Here is an 18163-nt window from a genome sequence, read left to right as displayed (position 1 = left end):
GTTTCGTCCATTAGTTTCTCCGTTTTTTAAAACTTAGAAAATTTTCCATCTATCGTTTTCGGACTTCCCGTTTTTCGCCGTTTCCCTGCGACCCTCAACGCCGTTCGCTGCCGGACGGGATCGTCGGGTAAAAAAAAAAAAAAGAAAAAATGGCGGATCGCAACGGAGAAGACCGCCGGTTACATTTTACGTGGTGTGTATTTGATTTTGCCTCCGCGGCGAGTTTCGAAAAGTAATCGGCCATGTTTTAAAGTTTAGCCTGTAGAGGTGTCACAGCTCACCTGTCGCCGCCGCCGCCGCCGCCGCCGCCTCCTCCTCCTCCTCCTCCTCTTTCTTCCCTCCTTTATTGCCTCCGCCATAGAATCCGCGCTCGGTGTGGCAGCGGGCTGCTAACTTTCCTCGGCGAGCTGCAGTATCTGGTAGAAATCGTCGTTGCGCGGATCGCTCGTTCTCCTTTATTTATAAAATAAAAATATTAACAACAATATCGGGTGTATGCAATTTTTCAAAATAAATAAAAAACGGACGAGAGTATAGAGCAAAGATAACGCTGCGGACGGGCTGACATATTTATATAAATATATATATATATATATATATATATACGTACGTGAGTGTGGTGCGCGAAGATATTGTTAGTTATTGTTTCGATTCTTCTCCTCTCTTTTTATCAATAAAATATATTCTTCCACGGTTTTTCAGTTTTCTTCTTTCGGATGTGAATGTGTTTCTTCCTTTTCCGTTTACCTACGGCGATACAGCGAGTGGTAACCACCGGTTACTCGCAATCAGTTTATAGGTGAATTTCATTTTCATGCATCCGATAATCACCTCCACCCATAATTAAATCGGACTCCGTTCTTTAATAATTAGTTTCTCTTGTCTCGGGTACATTTTTTCCACCATCTATTTTCTCCCTTCGTTTCCGTTTCCCCCTTCTTTTACCTGAAACGAGAATTTATATGCAAAATAATTGAGAAAATTTGATGATCAAATTTAATGAAATAGCTGTGCCGGGTGACGAATAAAAATTAATTAAAAAAACGAAATCAACTGGAATCAAAGAGAGAATTTTTTCTTCCTTTATTTATTTATTTTTTTTTTTTGGCTCAAACACGTCAGTTTGATTGTGCTACGCGTGTGCGTACATGCCATGTATATGCGTATGTATAGCTAGGCATTATGTACCTGTATGCCTATACGGATACACGTATGCATAGGTACATATTTATCTGTATATAATAATGCACAGTGTATGTGTGTGCATAACTCGCCAATTCCCAAGCGTCTTCTTCTTGGGCGTGCGAATTACAAAATACCCGTTAGTATATTTTAACTCTGTGCGTTCTTATATGTGTCCAAATGTATTGAAAAACGGAATGAAAAATTGATGAAAAAAAAAAAACGTAAGAACGAAAATCAAGTTGAGAAAACTAAAAATTGTGATACAGGTACGCGCAACAAGTGTGTAAATTACGTGAAAAGAAGAAGGAAATTAAATAGAAAATCCGAATAAAATAATCAAAGAACACCAAAAAAGATCCACGTATCGCGTTGATCATAACCTATAAAAAACCGAAAAAGAAACAAAATTTATATATATATATATATATATAGGAAAAAAACCGTTACACCTGTGAAACAATTTTTTCATAAAATATACGTGCCTCGTATGTTAAGAAGACATACCTGTACTATATCTTCGTTCATTCATTAATAACGGATATTTATATACTTGTACATAGACACCGATAGACACCTATATGCACGTATATAATAACCAATATACATATTTCTACGTGAGTATATAATAATCATTTCGTATAGGTACCTAATTATGAACATTGTAATTAACATTGTTTAGAGAATTATTGATTAATTAACTCGATGAATTATTTGATTAGCAACAAAAAAAAAGACAAAAAAAAAAAATCATCGTCGTTATTGTGGAACGGAAAATGGATAAGAAAGAAAATAGAAAATAGAAAATCGAATCGAATCGAATAAAATAGACGCAGCTAATATCGCATGCCATCGCGTTAATTGTGATTTAAAAAACTCGGCACGCGTATATCGATTAATTTTAAAAATTTTTGCTATGTAGAAATTATATATTTATAGGTATACTACATATAGGTACACATATGTATACGTATTTAATTATCGTCATCGAATTAATTCAACCGGGTGACTGTAATGCTCATTATTATTATCGTCACCATCATCGTCATCATTGTGTCTCTATAATAAGCGGTCTAGCCAGTCGTGGAATGTTTGCAAAATTAGCAACTTGTATATATATGTACATAGTATACGTATGTATACGTATATAGGCATGTCCTTCTTAAATATTAAATATTAAATACATAACGATATACCTACGTGTTTTGAAAAGGTGAAACGGAACGAAAATTGCACCAAAAAAAAAAAAAAAAAAAAGAAACCACCAAGTTATTTTTTCTCTATTCAGGAATAATAGAAAGACAAATAATTTAAATGAATTGAAAAGTAATGAACTTGAAACGAAAAAGAATAATGTCCGTACAATTAGTCGTACACCATTAATATATATATGTACAGCACACATAGTGGTTTAGTATATATATAATAGGTGGAAAATAATTTTATTTACATTTCCAAGTAGCCGATTACCACCTATATATCAATTAATTGATTAACTTCATTTATTTGTCTGCTTGTATATGCCCCATTACTATAATAAAACGATTCATATAATATTTATCTCTCGTACATACTGTATGATCGTACGAACATATAGTACACGTATGTAACATTCGAGTAGCGATTGGCTTTGGAAATAAAAGGAGAAAAAAAAAAAAAAAAAGATTAGAAAAAGTGGCTTATCATTCCACGACGACAAATGATGTTAGATTATTTTTAATCTCGTTTTTTTGGTTTCGATTTGTTTTTTTTTTCGTTTTTTTTTCCATATACCTATGTGCCTATAAATACCGCAGGTATACGGGTGGATCGTCGAGTGAGAAGAAAGGAGTGGATTTTATAGAAAAGGAAAAATTATTAATATGTAAAAAAAAAAAATTCTATACGGTTTATAATATAAAAAGTAGAAGAGAAAGAAAGGTGAAAGAGAAGAAAAGGAAACAAAAATAGAGAAATTAATAAATAGGGCAAAATTTATAAGAGTATAGATAATTTTTTGCATTTTGATTTTCTTTCCCACGAGTTTATACGTGATTTCTCAAGAAATTAAAAATTAATTTCATGAAATGAAATGATGAATTTTGTTTTTTTTGAAAATGAATTTATAAAAAATATAGCTAATATATATATATATATATATGTGTACGTTATAGATACACACGTACCTTATATGTGTTGCAGTTGCGAAAAACGAACGCGAAATCAGTTCTCGACATTTTTTTAACCAGGTTATTTATTTATTTTTTTTTATTTTTTTGTTCTTTTATTCTTTGATTTGGTTTTCTTTTTTTTTTTTTTTTTTGCTATCGACACACCGTATATAAAAGTGGACGTTGCACGATCAAATATGGTAGCATACTGACCAGGTCAATGCGTACAACTTTTATATACATATATACATGTAGATTATATACATGTATATATATATATATATATATCTATTGCCAACCGGCGATCGCCGACTCTAACTTTATACTTTCCGATTATTTCCGAACAAGGAGAAAAAAACGAAAACAGAAAATCAAAAAGAAAATTAATAAGGATATAAAATCAAACGTCGATTTCAGTGCAGCGGTGCACCGATTGAAGCTTATCGTACCTCATGTGCATACTATACCTTTCTATTTTCGTTTTCTATTTTTGTCTAATTTTCTTTTTTTCTTCGTCTTTTCAGAAAAACGCTCTCCTATAATTCGACCTCCATAAAAATAGGAGAGAATAAAGATCGAAAAAATAATTGAGAAAACGTTTAAAAAAAAAAAAAAAAAAACCCGGGGCTTCGCAGCAACCGCGAATTTTCTCTAAGTGTACGAGGTAATAAACCACACCCCCGTAATATCATCTCGTTGAGAAATGAAAATCCGGGAATGCGATCGCCGTCGCGAATAATTATTAAAAATATAATCGATTAACGATGCGAGCTGTTAACGGGGATGAAGAAGGAACTGCGGACAACGTTTATCAAGAAATGGGTGAGTTTTTCATTCTTGTACAATCGTGCAATTTTCATTTTTCCCGCTAACATTTCTAGTATTTTCTCACCATTAATTCTTCCTCTGTTTTTTTTTTTGGTTTTTGGTTTTTTTTTTCTTTTGCCAATTTCAATCAACCTTCCAATCCGTTACATATCTGCGGTATACATGGGTATGTATGTATGTACGTACGGTACCGTATATACATATGTTTAAAATTCATGGCGTGTAATGCGGATATTATTATTAGAAGAATAATAAAAGGAAAATAAAGCAAGCTTTTCATCCGTTCGTTCAATAATAATAACAATAATTAGTTATACAGGTATGGTTGTTATTATTTTCCATGTACAAAAAATGCGTCGGTAATTATATAACTATTGGTATACATATAAATATGTATACACATGCACAGATGATACATGGATATCCAGTACATGGCATATGTATGTACGGTTTATATACCTGCGCTATACATATCCCTATGACGTTATAGGTTACAAGGTGCGCCGGGCAGCTCATCCTGTTCTTTCATTAATTATATAACCATAATTATATCCATATACATATCTACATGTGGTTATGTGTGAGTTAACCTAACCCGCGTATCGATTGTTGCATTTTTTTGTCCTTTTTTTTTCCGCTTCATCTTACCATCAGCTAGTCCGAAGATCGGCAAGAGAAAACGCGTTTCGCTCGGAGTAGGTAAAAATGTGAGAAAAAGAAAAATAAATAAATAAATTAATGAAATGAAGAAACTGTCGAGATATCAATTGATTGAATAAAGTACAAAATACGCTATGAAAATTTTCAACTAATCCGCGAGGAGAATGAGAGGCGTTAGTTTGTGATATCGTATTTACATATACATATACCTATGTATAATGTATGCATATATTGAGAAATTTCGTAACTAATTATATGAAGCATATTTGAAATAAAAAAAAATAAAAAAATAAAAAAAACCCGTCAAGTGCAGAGATGATTACGATCGTTCCGTCATCGGGAGTTAAACGACCTTGAGAGTCGAAGAGGTCGTGAGAAAAAAATCTATCAAAAATTTGAGATAAGAGCGACGGTAAAAATGGCGGAAAAAGTGTAATTCGGTTATCCGGCGGAACGATCGAACCAAATATTTAATGCACGTGTTTAATTATGTCACATATTTACCGCCAATATATTTATTGTCAATAAACGCCCATGTTTATAATAACAAGAATATAATAACGATGCGTTTGCCGAGGACGCCCACCACAATCGAAGTTCTATAATTACGCTATACAGTCACGCATGTATCTATTTATGTACGCATTTCTTATATTATATGCAATATATAGCTATTCGATTATCACACAGAATTTATTCTTTTCGATAAAATGTAAATTTTTTTTCTTTCTCTTCTTATTTGTAACAACGTGTAGCCCCGTGGATTGGTTATTTCTTCTTTTTTCTCAGGCTTATCGCACATAGAATTCACTTCATCGTCGCATTGGCGAATATCGATTGGAAAATTTATTGGAAAATTCATTTGAAATGGAAAATTGAGAGGAATAAGAGAATTGTTTTTTATTTTTTTCTCACGATCCCTCGCAGATCAGCGTTATTCTTGAGTATATTATAAAATTTATTTTAAACGTGTGCGCAATGTATTTATTTATTTATTCATTTCATTCTTCCTCCCCCCCTCGCAGAATGACGTGGTCACTCCGCAACAGATGTTTAGCAAATTTTGGTAGCGAACATGTGGAAAAAAGATGCGGAAAGAGTGGGGCAAATAAAAAACTTGAAAAACCAAATGGAAATCAAAATAAAATCGGATTCCAGGCACGAAGTAGTAACGCGAGGATTGCATTATACGGAGAACTAGAATGTCTCATGTTACGTAATTGTGTGTACGGAGATACTTTCGATGTTTATATGTGTTTTTTTTTTCTAAACTTTGGCCTTTGGGGAGCAAAATTGAAAATTGAACAATCTTTTTTTCTAATCAAATTGACAGCGGTCGAAGGAATCGTACGTTAAACCGAGTGAATGCGAAATGAAACAATTTTGCGAGGAGAAAAGCCGGTAAAAATTATCTGAACGTTTCAGATACTCGAAAGGCGTAACGCGTGTTAAATGTTACGCACACGTATCTAGATGGTAATGGCAGATAATTTATCTGGAATTTATTGATCGCGTGTTTAGAACAGAAGTAGCAGCTGCGGTAGCACAGGGTTTTAGTGTTGTGACAGTAACGATGGAACAACCGTAGAGAAAAGTTCGTCTGACGAAAGTTTTGTTGGAATTCACCTTCCGTGCGCCCCGATCTTATCAATTTTAATAAATTTTCGGTTCCTTTTTTATACGAAGTAAAAATATATAATCTTGAAAAAGAAAGTTGACGTTCGTGATATTCGCTTGCGATTCAGCACGGGGTCGTTAATTATGTTTATTTGATTTTCTTTATTTTTTAACAACGCGCACCGAATGAAAAAAAGTAAAAATAATTTCGTTACATAAGGTGGATCGTATCGTGTGTATGTACTTTATATTTTTACACATGTGACACCGACGATGCAGATAATGACGAGGACGAGAGTTTGCTGTGGTACGAAAGTTTTGTGCGTTTAAAAAATCCACAGTGTGTAAAATAATATACCAAAGAATAATTATGTTACGGATGACGTTCAAATTTTATTGTGAGAAAAGAAACGTGATTAGATAAGAATAAAGAGGAGCAAGAGATAGCGGTATGAAAAGTAAGTGGGAATGAAGACGACGAAGAGAAAAAGAGAATCTATCCAGTTGAATAAATAAGAGAGAAAGAAAAATAAATAAAAGTAATAAAAATATGCGGGTTATAATAATGGCAGACTGATTTTACAAGTATAAAGCGTTGGACTTCAACGACTTTGGTTTACCCGCCAAGCGATACTATGTGCTTTATAATCAATTCAATTGAATAATAAATCGAGGGTCACATAAAAGAGTTCAATCGCAATGTCCCTCCCGAACTTTATGGAGATGGTAGATGAGGTTGAACAAGCATGGCGTGAGTATATTTGTGATTGAAATTTGGTTTTGAGGAGATTCTAAGTCATAACACCGGGTGAGATAACGTGACCCCAAATTGGTAGAGGAATGTCACACAAAGTAGGGAGAGAAGGGACAAATTGTTGTCGCCTGATTCGATGGTAAACATTACCTCATCTGTTACTGTAAACGTCATAGTTCTGTCGTAGACATCAAATAGTAGGATAGGAGGTATCCGAAGACAAAATGACCAATCTCAGAGGTAGAATAATTGTGTGAAAACATTGGGAGCGTTTTTTTGAACTTAAGAGTGCCCACTAATTTTGGATCTCTCTGTTCGCAGATGAAATGCTTGAGTGTGAGACTGGTTCGCTGGTCGGCAGGGTAACTGATCTCGAAAGACAATCCCTGGCACAGAGAGACGAGATCGTTTGTCTGAGAGCTACTTTGGCAGATGCCTTACGCAGGATAGCGCAATTGGAAGGGCGAGACAGACGAGAAGATGACAGAATTGATAGAAGAGCCGATCGCAGTTTATCCTCGCCTATTAGGAACGGTCATGTACCGCAGAGAAGTAAGCAGAAACAATATTGGAAATTATCAATCTAGTTATGAAAGAACAAAGGTATCAGAGGATATAATACTTATGATTTCAGGCAGCCCAGCTGCCGGTTCGCAAAAAGATCTTCGGCTGAGGCAATCCAGTGTCACATCTTACAGGCACTCCAGCGGTTCGAGTCTGGATATCAGAGATTCTGCTGCGAGTCCTAGACGGCCATCGAGTTATACCCCTCCGTCACAGCTCCCTCAAAGGTATTCGAAAGGAAAACACCTTTGCTCAGCAGATTCGACTGGTTTTGTCCAGTAAAAGGTTGAGACTTGATGAAAATTGTCTTTCCAGGAGATCCGTCCATTATCAGTCCACCGGTTCCCTCCACTCGGATAGTCCAAGCAGCAGTAGTGTCTCACCTGTACCTTCGCCGAGTCCCAGAGCAACTCCATTGCCCGTTTCAAGGTTAGTTTTAAAATTTTTAATACGTACGATGAATGCCATGCCTTGCTGCATCGATATTGAAAGATTACTTATCAAAAAACGAAAAAACGTATGTGCGACTCTTCAAAGTGACCCGATGGAAGAATTTATCGGTGACACGTATGACTATTTGATTTTTGAATGACAAAAAGCACGTTCTGTTTGCTCGATTATTGTCGTTACGATAAAGGATTGTAGTGTGAACGGTAAAATATGTATTTGAAGATCACTATCGACTAAAATAATCGGGCCACCACAGAGTAGTAGTCTTCGTCGTGCAAAAAGATGGTCGTCGACAGGAGATTTCATCCATCCGCCACCATCACCAGGAGGTACGACGCAGCTTACCAGTCCCAGGTAAATTTAGAACCAATCGATACTTGTGTTCGTAGATTGACGTTTGTGTGGAATAATTTTTTTTTCAAGATTTTTTTTGTTTTTGATTTGTTTCTGCTTACTTCCAGTAGTGATATACTTAATTTATTAAATAATGAACCAAAAAATACACGCTTACCTTGTATACTTCGGTGTACATCAGTTGTTTTTTGCACCGCATGCTTTTTTTTCTTTTGCAATTTTCGTATTTATAGATTATCGACATCGACCAAGTCCTTATTCAATCTCTTCAAGCCTTCTGCGTTGAGCAACGTCAAACATGGGTAATGTCTGAAACAAATGATAAATACATGTATGTAGATATATATAAATAAATTTAAGGAGTGATTTTTTCAAATTATTCTTTACACATATAATATCATCAATGTCACGTGAAGGACGTTCTCATTCATCGTGTACGTGCAAGAAAAAGAGACACTAGCTAAAAGAGAAAAAAAAAAAAAACAATTCTGTTATGTAATCTCTAGTTGTTGCCTATCAGTGGGTTGCCATAGTAAAGGTATACGACACGACACGTAGTGTATGTATATAAAACATGAGTCACCACAACAATATATTTCTGAGCACCGGCTGTGGGCAGGAAGGGAAAGTAGCTGTAGCAGTCAGTCACTAACCGTATCCTGCATAGGTCGTGTAATTTCGCAGTTCTACAGTAGAAAGTTTTTCTTCAACGAATGTAACACATAACATCCCAACACAGAAATAGTTCGATGAAATAGCGAAAGGGAAAAAATTCCATCGCCAATCATCGCTGCAATTTGCAATTCGTCTCATCGCTTTTGTGTGTACATTTATGACAATTAAATTCTTTTTTTTTCTTTTCATCGATTCATTCACTGGTATAAGTTCTCTCGTTTACAGTTATTCGCATACGTAATGGTTTGATTAATTCTGAGTTTATTTTTTAGCACCCGAAGTATGCAGTACAATGAAGAGGAGGGTACGATCACCATGTATCTGCGGGGTCGACCTGTACTCCTATTTCCACCGACACCATTCATGGAGTCGTACGATTTACACAAAGTTTCGACACCTCCGCAAAGCAAATTAAAATTGGATTGGGTTTACGGATACAGAGGGAGAGATTGTAGAAGTAACTTACATCTCTTACCCACCGGTGAAATAGTTTATTTCGTAGCCGCCGTAGTTGTCCTTTATAATCCTGAAGAACACAGCCAAAGGCACTACATCGGACACACAGATGACGTCAAATGGTGGGTATCGATTTCTAACCAAAAAAACAAATGTCAGACGTTATTATCATCGTTGAAACGTTACATTATTTATTTTAGCATAGCTATACACCCCAACAAGTTGTTGGTAGCCACTGGACAAGTTTCAGGAACTGACAGAAGAGATGCTCTTGTAAGTTGGAAAAAAATTTGATTTCAATTTGGGGCATATCATAGATGACGTCTTTTGTATTTTCCAGCCACACATAAGGATATGGAATTCGGTGAGTTTGACTACTAATCACATTATCGGGACCGGAGAGTTTGACGGATCAATTTGCTGTCTTTCATTTTCAAAAGCTGACGGCGGTAATTTATTATGTGCGATCGACGAGACGTCAGATCACAACATATCGATTTGGGATTGGCAGAAGGGTGACCGCGGCATGAAACTCACGGAGACAAAGGTACGAATTGACAGATACTCGAAAAGTCTCCGATCATAGACAGTAAACATAAATCTAATAATTCCAGTGCTCCGTGGACACGGTAGTCTGTGCCGAATGGCATCCTTTGGAGCGTAATCAAATAGTGACATGCGGTAAGGCTCACATATCGTTCTGGTCACTCGACAACGGAGGTATGCTTTACAAGAGAATGGGAGTTTTTGAGAATCGTGACAAACCTAAGTACGTTACTTGTGTGGCTTTCAATCAAAACGGAGATGTCCTTACCGGAGACAGCAATGGGAATATTATAGTTTGGGCCAGAGGTAATCATCATTTTAGTCAGTCGATAATAGCCAATAAAAAATATGATCACTAAACTGAAAATTTTCGTTTTCAAGGGACGAACACCATCTCTAGGTTGGTGAGAAATATGCACGATGGATCAATTTTCTCGATGTGTGTGCTAAAGGATGGTACTGTTGTGACGGGTGGTGGAAAAGATGGAAGAATTTTGCATTTCGATGCTAGTTTGAATTTAACTGGAGAAGAGGCACAGGTGAGCGAAAATATGAAGAGAAGATAACATCATCACAAATAAATGAAAAAACCGAATAAATTTAATGGATGCCTAACTTTTAGATCGAAGGTCATTTCGGAGGTATTAGAACGGTCTCGGAAGGACGTGGTACCCAACTGCTGGTAGGAACGACCCGGAACTGCATATTAGTGGGTGATTTAGAAATGGGTTTCAATCCAGCAGTTCTCGGACACACGGACGACGTATGGGGCCTTGCTGCGCACCCAACATTGCCACAATTTGCAACGGCAGGTCACGACCGATTGCTACAAATGTGGGATAGCCTCAGCCACTCCGTTGTCTGGAGCAAGGATATCGGGGTAAATTTGAATGACACATTCTCACCTCTCAATATTATTTCCAAAAGAGTTCCGCCTTTACCAAATCTTTCAAAGCTCGGAGCGGGCACTTTACTTTCGCGCAATCGTCGTTGATTAGTATAAGTAAAAATGATAAAATACCGCAATCAAGCTGATTAATATTTTCTAGGTTACGATTAACCGTTTTATCAATCCCAGCCGTTTCCGTTTGCAGATTTAACATCAGCAATTAAAAACTGATTACTTAATTGATTAATTTTAGGAACAAGCACAAAGCGTCTGTTTTTCTCCAGACGGTACGGTTATGGTCGTTGGTTGTGTGTCCGGAAAATGTCTCGCGATTGACAGTGAAACAAGAGAGCTATACACTCATCATTCTGACGGTTCCGAACCCCTTCAAGTAAGTCGATCTGATTGGATAAAAAATTAACCTCACTCTACATATTACCTGTTTTCTCTAACGAGTATAATTATCACTGTCGACAGGTTGTGAGATTTTCACCCGATGGATCGTTACTCGCAATCGGTTCAAGGGACAACAGTATTTACATATACCAAGTGAACGAAGATGCTACAAAATATAGTCGCGTAGGGAGATGCATGGTGAGTTTTCAAGATTTGAAATAAATTTGAAGTTGAAAGCCCAGCTTTTGTTCTGTTTGCATAAATGATAGAAAAATAATTTATAACTAAAGGAAAAAAAAACACCGATTCTAATTTCAAGCAAAACAGGACTCGTGGACGTAGAGTAAAATCAATGGTACAGTAATTGAGTGTTTCATTATTTTCTGCATTGGCTGCGACATTGAAGATTATTCTTAGCTAGTAATCTTTGATTGCAAAAACATTTTACTTATTCTAAACATTTCAAACTCTCGACCACAGGGACATTCCAGTTTCATAACTCATTTGGATTGGTCGGTCGACAGCCAATATTTGAGAAGTAACAGCGGAGACTACGAGCTGCTCTATTGTGAGTAAAAATTTTTGAAACGAATAGAAAAATCCATCAACAAGTTGTGTTAAAATTGAAAATTAACAGGGAACCCCGGTATCTGTCGTCAAATTCCAAAATCATCGGTTCTACGCGACGTCGATTGGTCCACGCACAGCTGCATAATAAGTTTTGAAACGATCGGAGTGTGGCCAGAGGGTGCGGATGGCACGGACATAAATAATTGCACACGTAGCGGCGATGGGAAATTACTTGCGACGGGTGATGACTTTGGTAAAGTCAAGTTATTCTCATATCCGGCATGCCAACCAAAGGTAAGAATAAGAGTACATTATTTTGAACGGCTTGAATACAACAATTTCCAGAAATAATATTCCGTCCTTTTCATTTTTTTTTTTTGGTTAATTTCAGTCTCTATTTCACGTTTACGCTGGTCACTCGAGTCACGTGACTAACGTTTCGTTTCTTCAAGATGATACCAGACTAGTTTCAACGGGTGGTAACGACACCAGTGTTTTGCAATGGGTTGTGAATTGATTGTAATAATAATCATTATTATCGCACTATTCGGTTATAACTGATATAGATTATGATTTTTCAAAACAAAAGTCATTCCGAATAATGTATTAACCATAAATTTTCTTTATTCTCTCTATTTCTTTATCTTTTTTCTTTCCTCTTGTATATTAATCGATGGAACGCTGAATTGAATTTAACTTCATTCGCCCAGCGAGAAGTTCATTGTAAGGATATTTTAAATTGTACACATATTTACAATTATCTCTCAACTAGTTTTATAGATTGAATCATGAATATATAATTGAATATGTATACGATAAGGTATGTAAAAGTGTGTGAGTCAATTTCTAGATATCGTGCAGTTTATAATGACAAGTATAATTTCTTGTTCGATTTGTCGAGCGAAAAAAAAAAAAAAAAAAAAAGAAATCAATTGAAATTAATGCAAAGGAATAATCACTGCGATATTGAATTGAGAAGAAAAATTAAAAATAAATCAATTAAAAGCCGTCCTTAAAAAATAAAGTTAAAAAAAAAAAATAACTAAATTATGTAATAGTAAAAGCAAACAAACAAGAGAAAAGATGTTTCTACCATCATAATAAGAGTTAGACTGATTGCAAACTTGAGTTTCTAAAATACAAGATACATATGTGCATCAAAAATCTATCATAAATAATAAAAAGATCGAATATGTATACATAATATATTTATATATATATATACACTTCAAATTAATTGGTTCTTCTATTTTCTCTCATAAATTACAAATATTCTTTCTTCTCTTTGCAAACACATCACTTACCCGATAGTTAGAACTACACATTACATTCTACAAATGCTAATGGTAATAATAATATTGCAGAGTAAGAACTGATAGAAAAAGAACAAAAAAAATTGAAAAGAAATGGTGAAATAAATGAGAAAAACTCAGTAAAATAATTTATGTGTACTTCGACCAATGAAAGAAAGTTCTTGTTGCGAAGAGGCCTTAGAAAAACAAAAGTCGATGTGTTGTAAATACATATGTAAAAATATGAGAAGAAAAAAGAAATTAGAGTCGGATGTAAGATGAATGCAATGAAAACTTGTATTGTTCTATTTTTATTTAAACTTTTTTATTTTCAAATTTTTCTTTCCTCTTGTTTTTGGTATGATTAAATATCAATCTCTTATTTTTACCAAAGTTCTAAGAAATATTAAACAGGATCGTACCTTTTCATTTTCTGTAATTTCATACATATATATTTAAATATACGTATAAATATATATTTACAAATAATTACTGTACCTATTATGAATATATGTCAATATCAATAAAATTCATATAGATAATTAAGAGAAAAAAAAAAAATTGATTGATTTTTAAAGAATTATGGAAATTTCTTTTCGATCAAATTTATCAATTGATTGGAACAATTATGGGTGCGTAGGGATGTAAGCGTACCCCCTTTTTCTCATGGCCATTTCTTGGTCACGCATTTCTTTGGCGAACATTGATTTCAAACGAAATTTTCGCACTCGAATTAATTCGTGACGACCGTTTTTCAGTTCGTCCCTTATCCACATTTTTTCGGATCTTAGGTTGGTGTGAATTTTCGGATCGCAGGAGATTCGGAGATTCGGATCGATGGAATTCACGAATTTTTGCCTGATCGGGATCGCGCGTGTGGCTTACAGTTTCGAAATACCGAATAGACTTTTCACCCAAAATCGTACTCACCACTCGGCCAAGTTTTCCAGTTCCAGTATCGACATGACGAACGGATATTTTTCACTTTATTTGATAATGAAAAATCCACGCGACCGTTGAGGCTGAGAGTGACGGTGGCGACAACGATGAAAAAACAAAAGAGTGCAATTTTGAATGTTCGACTATGCGAGTCATCGTATCGCGCGAGAATCGATAACGACTGTCGATAATCGATTATCGCGACTCGGATCCTTGTCTTGTTTTGGCCGAGTTTTTAAATTTAAAAATGCGCATGGAGGAGAAAATATTTAGCACCTGCGGAAATCAAATAAAAAACCGGAGGAGGAAGTCTACGAGGGTTATGATCCGTTAATGTGCGGACAATGCTACGAAACGGGGTAAACGGATTCACGGGAAGATCGAGGAAGCGGAAGAGAAAGCCAAATCCAAGGTAATTAATAAAAAGAAGTATATTTGAAGGAAAAAAACGAGGTAAAGAAAGAAATAAAGAAACTTAATTTCGTGGGTTATTCCCCGTGGATTAAATGACGCCATCGCTTATCTCGTGTATAAGGTAGGCGCGTTTTAACGCGTACCAAGAAATAATAATAACGATAATAACGATCGTTGAATTTCATATTTCGGTATATTCCACTGCAGCGCGTTATATGTACTACCTATATCGTTATATACCATAAAATCACCTTTCACTTTCCACAAAACTCTCCTTTAAAATCTCATAACATATTCCGTGTACACAGGGACCGTATACACATGCACAGCGACCGGCGGTATCGGGCATGAATTCGTTGAAACAGAAAAGCGAGGATAAAAAGGAAAGAAAAAAACCTAAGAAAAGGAGAAAAAAAAATTCCTTCGGGCCTACGTATAGTTGTATCACACGTGTGTACGAATTCACGTGCAGGTAGATGAAAACAAAGGTATGTACAAAAGCGAATAATACCTTCGAGCGAGATGTGGTTTGTATCAGCCCCGTGGGCTCGTGACCTCCAATAAAAGCAATTCCCAAGGTCACCGTTGGTATATACACACGTCTAGCGATTCGTGGCCAGAAAACAGAACGTGGTGTACTTCCGCGTTGTTTCAATGTAACGTAACGTGGTGGTGGTGGTGGACGATTTTTTTCGTTTCGTTCTTTGTCGTGTCTTATATATACATATATATATATATTCTTATAATTTTTGCAGCGGACAATCGGATAGACGGACCGAACGTTGCTGACGATCTTCGGAGTTCCGTGACACCGAAATGGCGGTGGTTTGTGATTTGGCCTCACAAGAGCGGAAATCGCGAAAGAATAAGAGGATTGAAAATACGTTTCAGAATCAGGGGCGATTAAAAAGATCTTAGATTTCTACCAGCGATTACGTAAACCGTGATAATGCGTGCTTCAGGTATACACTTAAATACTCGTGTACAAGTAGATATACATCGAAACGAAACGGATGTTTTCGAGTTTTCACCGCCGAGAGAGAGAGAGAGAGAGAGAGAGGGAGAGAAGAAAAATTAAAGAGAGAGAGAGAGAGAGGGAGCGATAAACGCGTGCATACACATCGACGAAAGAAATGCTGAATTTAACGCTCGGTTATTTTAAAACTTCGTTAATATCGCTCGATCACATTCACTACCTCCGTGTGTATATGCCGACTGTACAGCGATACGTATATCCCACTCGATATATCTCGGCGTTTGAGTTATTTTATCAATGTGTCCAAGTAGGCCACCACTTTCCCTGGTTTGAAGCGGCGTCGCGTTCAGCACCGACCAGTACCTACCACCGTCGAACGATACGTTACGTTCGTTCGTCTCGCACACGCCACGCGTTCACGCTCATCGCATATATAATACAGTATTTCAAATGAAAATAATAACATATGTATATATATTTATATATATATGTATTTGAACCGACGCGAATAAGGGCCATCCCAATTAAGAATATCTCGTGTGCACGTACCTGCCCATGTATCATGTATGTGTACAACGATGCAAAATGTCCGTCTCTCCGTCTGAAACAGACAAAAACAAAAATTGTAACGCATCGAAGTAGAATTGATATTGAAATTTGAAAAAAAAAATATTAATTGTCAAACACGCGTTGGTATATGTATTATATGTACACACCACGTATATATGCCTGTGTATCTACGTGTAAATGTGTGCGAAAGATTTTGAAGAATTTTAAACCCAGATTTGTTGTTACAAAATAACATTCGACATAAACAACAACAAAAAATTGAATAAATTTAACATCGATACTCATATACATACATATACGGAAAAAGAGAAGATCCAATTCGCGGCAATAAAACGATCCGCGAATCTCGTCGTCCTCGTCGTACAGTTTGTTATTTATTTCGTTTCACATACTTCGTTTGTTTTATTTTTGTTTCATTTTTTTTTTTTTTCAATCTCAAAAAAGCGAAAAACTTTTAACGCGCGACTAGCGGAGTCCGGCGGCGGGATCATCCTCGTCTCATGTATCTAAGAGATGAGAGACGCCCTTAAAAAGTTCCCTACATACGGACGAGGTGAAATGTATATAGAGGCTCGAGAAAAGAAAAGAGAAGAGAACAAAATGAAATAAGATAAAATAAGTGTGGTCGTTTCAAATGAAGGACCAGACCGACCGGTCCCGTCCGTCTCCCCCCTCGCGAGCGAGAGACGAGGGGCCCAATTTTTCCCCCTTTTTTTCTTCTTTTGCCTACTTTATTTTCTTCTTCTTTTTCTTTTCATCTCTCTCTTCGTTCTTTTTCTCCCCACGTATATTATACCCCGCGACCGACCTATAACGCTGCACAGGTTATATACGTTGTTGTTTTTTTTTCTTTTATACACATATATATATATATATTGTTTTTTTCATCTTCTTCTTCTTTTCAACCACCGCGCGGTTCGGTCAGTCAGTCAGTCAGTCGGAGTCTTTTTTTCCTCGTTTTTTCGTTCTCTCTCTCTCTGTTCCTCTATTTTCCTCGATAACTTTTTTTTTTTTCTTTTTTTTTCCATTTTTCTCCGCGCTTCTCCGCCTACTCGGCATCCCCGCGCGAGACGGGATGATCCTCGCGCAGGTGTCCGAACGCGTAACGCGTACCCAGGGATGACCAAAAAAAAATGGAAAAGCGAAAATTTTCTACCACCGAATTTCGAAGATACGTTGATTTCTTTTTTTTTTCTTTTTACCTTCGATTTTACGGGTGAAATATTACAGGTGTATTCGCGAGATGGCGATTTGGGGGGGGGGGGGGGGGTAAGAGAAGCGATTTTTCAAAATTTAAAAAAAAAAGGAAAAAAGGATATAAAGAAAACCGTGAACAGGGGTGACGAAAAATGTCTATAATTCCATTCGTGTAACGTGAGCGTAAAACACCAATGAAAATAATCAACGGTTGCATCAAGTAGTGTAATTCTTATGTGGGCACTCGTCGAAATTGAAATACATATTCTCATTGTCCGTAAAAAGTAAAGGAATAATAATACTGATAATAATAACAACAATAACAGGGCAACAATAACAACAATAATTCGTCACTTCTGGCCAATTTATATCAATTTATTCGGCCGGGGGTTGCCGGGGCGGGGGAAAAAAAAGGGGGGGGGGGCCCGTATGTATTTCTGTAACACGCGACCGACGTCTCCCATCTACTTACATACAATATATACATATATATACCCTGACGCACATATGTACTAATTATTTAATGGTCCAATTTCTCGTGCATATAATATAATATATACACATAAGGGTCACGTGAGTAAAACTTTTATAAAATCTAACCAGACGCAGGCATTTGTTATATACTCGAGATGCGGGTCTCGTTAGAAAACCATCGTCGAGGGTTGCGAGTGGCGCAAGAAGGGC

General features: G+C 36.3%; 2 protein-coding genes across 24 annotated transcripts in view; one reads left to right on the top strand and one right to left on the bottom strand.

Annotated features, from left to right (window-relative positions):
* Positions 1 to 280: 280 nt before the first annotated feature.
* Positions 281 to 18163, bottom strand: part of LOC105686611 — a 69229-nt gene continuing 51346 nt past the window's right edge. For 6 of the 16 annotated variants that reach the window (XM_048659743.1, XM_048659741.1, XM_048659738.1 and 3 more), the window contains 2 exons: positions 16262 to 16313; positions 9701 to 9826 (listed from right to left, as the gene is read on the bottom strand). In XM_048659743.1, the coding sequence (XP_048515700.1) occupies positions 9783 to 9826; positions 16262 to 16313 (96 nt within the window). In that variant the 3' untranslated portion in view covers positions 9701 to 9782. Of the gene's footprint in view, positions 454 to 610; positions 946 to 3347; positions 3481 to 8715; positions 8869 to 8946; positions 9084 to 9700; positions 9827 to 14313; positions 14558 to 16261; positions 16314 to 16575; positions 16591 to 18163 lie in introns of those variants that run through there. The other 10 variants (XR_007279903.1, XR_007279902.1, XR_007279900.1 and 7 more) reach the window with 7 other exon arrangements.
* LOC105686610 (echinoderm microtubule-associated protein-like 2) lies at positions 1642 to 13489 on the top strand. Of its 8 annotated transcripts, XM_020852680.2 has the most exons (19): positions 1642 to 1799; positions 3857 to 4154; positions 7513 to 7743; positions 7826 to 7982; positions 8071 to 8184; positions 8428 to 8559; positions 8793 to 8861; positions 9507 to 9812; positions 9891 to 9963; positions 10031 to 10237; positions 10305 to 10542; positions 10618 to 10775; positions 10859 to 11116; positions 11379 to 11516; positions 11603 to 11719; positions 11841 to 11876; positions 12002 to 12089; positions 12159 to 12385; positions 12483 to 13489. In XM_020852680.2, exons 2-19 carry the CDS (start codon positions 4097 to 4099, stop codon positions 12606 to 12608), a joined length of 2733 nt encoding a protein of 910 aa, XP_020708339.2. In that variant the 5' UTR covers positions 1642 to 1799; positions 3857 to 4096; the 3' UTR covers positions 12609 to 13489. The 8 variants fall into 8 exon arrangements, with proteins under 8 accessions (XP_020708339.2, XP_048515692.1, XP_048515693.1 ...); XM_020852682.2 differs by lacking the exons at positions 1642 to 1799; positions 3857 to 4154 and adding an exon at positions 5750 to 7188; XM_020852685.2 differs by lacking the exons at positions 1642 to 1799; positions 3857 to 4154 and adding an exon at positions 5751 to 6895.

This window comes from Athalia rosae, chromosome 8, assembly GCF_917208135.1.
Source record: "Athalia rosae chromosome 8, iyAthRosa1.1, whole genome shotgun sequence".
Taxonomy (NCBI): domain Eukaryota; kingdom Metazoa; phylum Arthropoda; class Insecta; order Hymenoptera; family Athaliidae; genus Athalia; species Athalia rosae.
Note: the sequence above shows the minus strand (reverse complement) of the source record. Positions and strands in the feature narration are given on the sequence as shown.

What these genes read in the sequence shown, in the direction of transcription:
- LOC105686610 (XM_020852680.2), top strand. Translation starts at nt 4,097, where the DNA reads ATGCGAGCTGTTAACGGGGATGAAGAAGGAACTGCGGACAACGTTTAT. An exon ending in CGGTCATGTACCGCAGAGAA is followed by an intron (nt 7,744 to 7,825) that starts GTAAGCAGAAAC and finishes TTATGATTTCAG; the next exon opens with GCAGCCCAGCTGCCGGTTCG. An exon ending in TGAAACTCACGGAGACAAAG is followed by an intron (nt 10,238 to 10,304) that starts GTACGAATTGAC and finishes TAATAATTCCAG; the next exon opens with TGCTCCGTGGACACGGTAGT.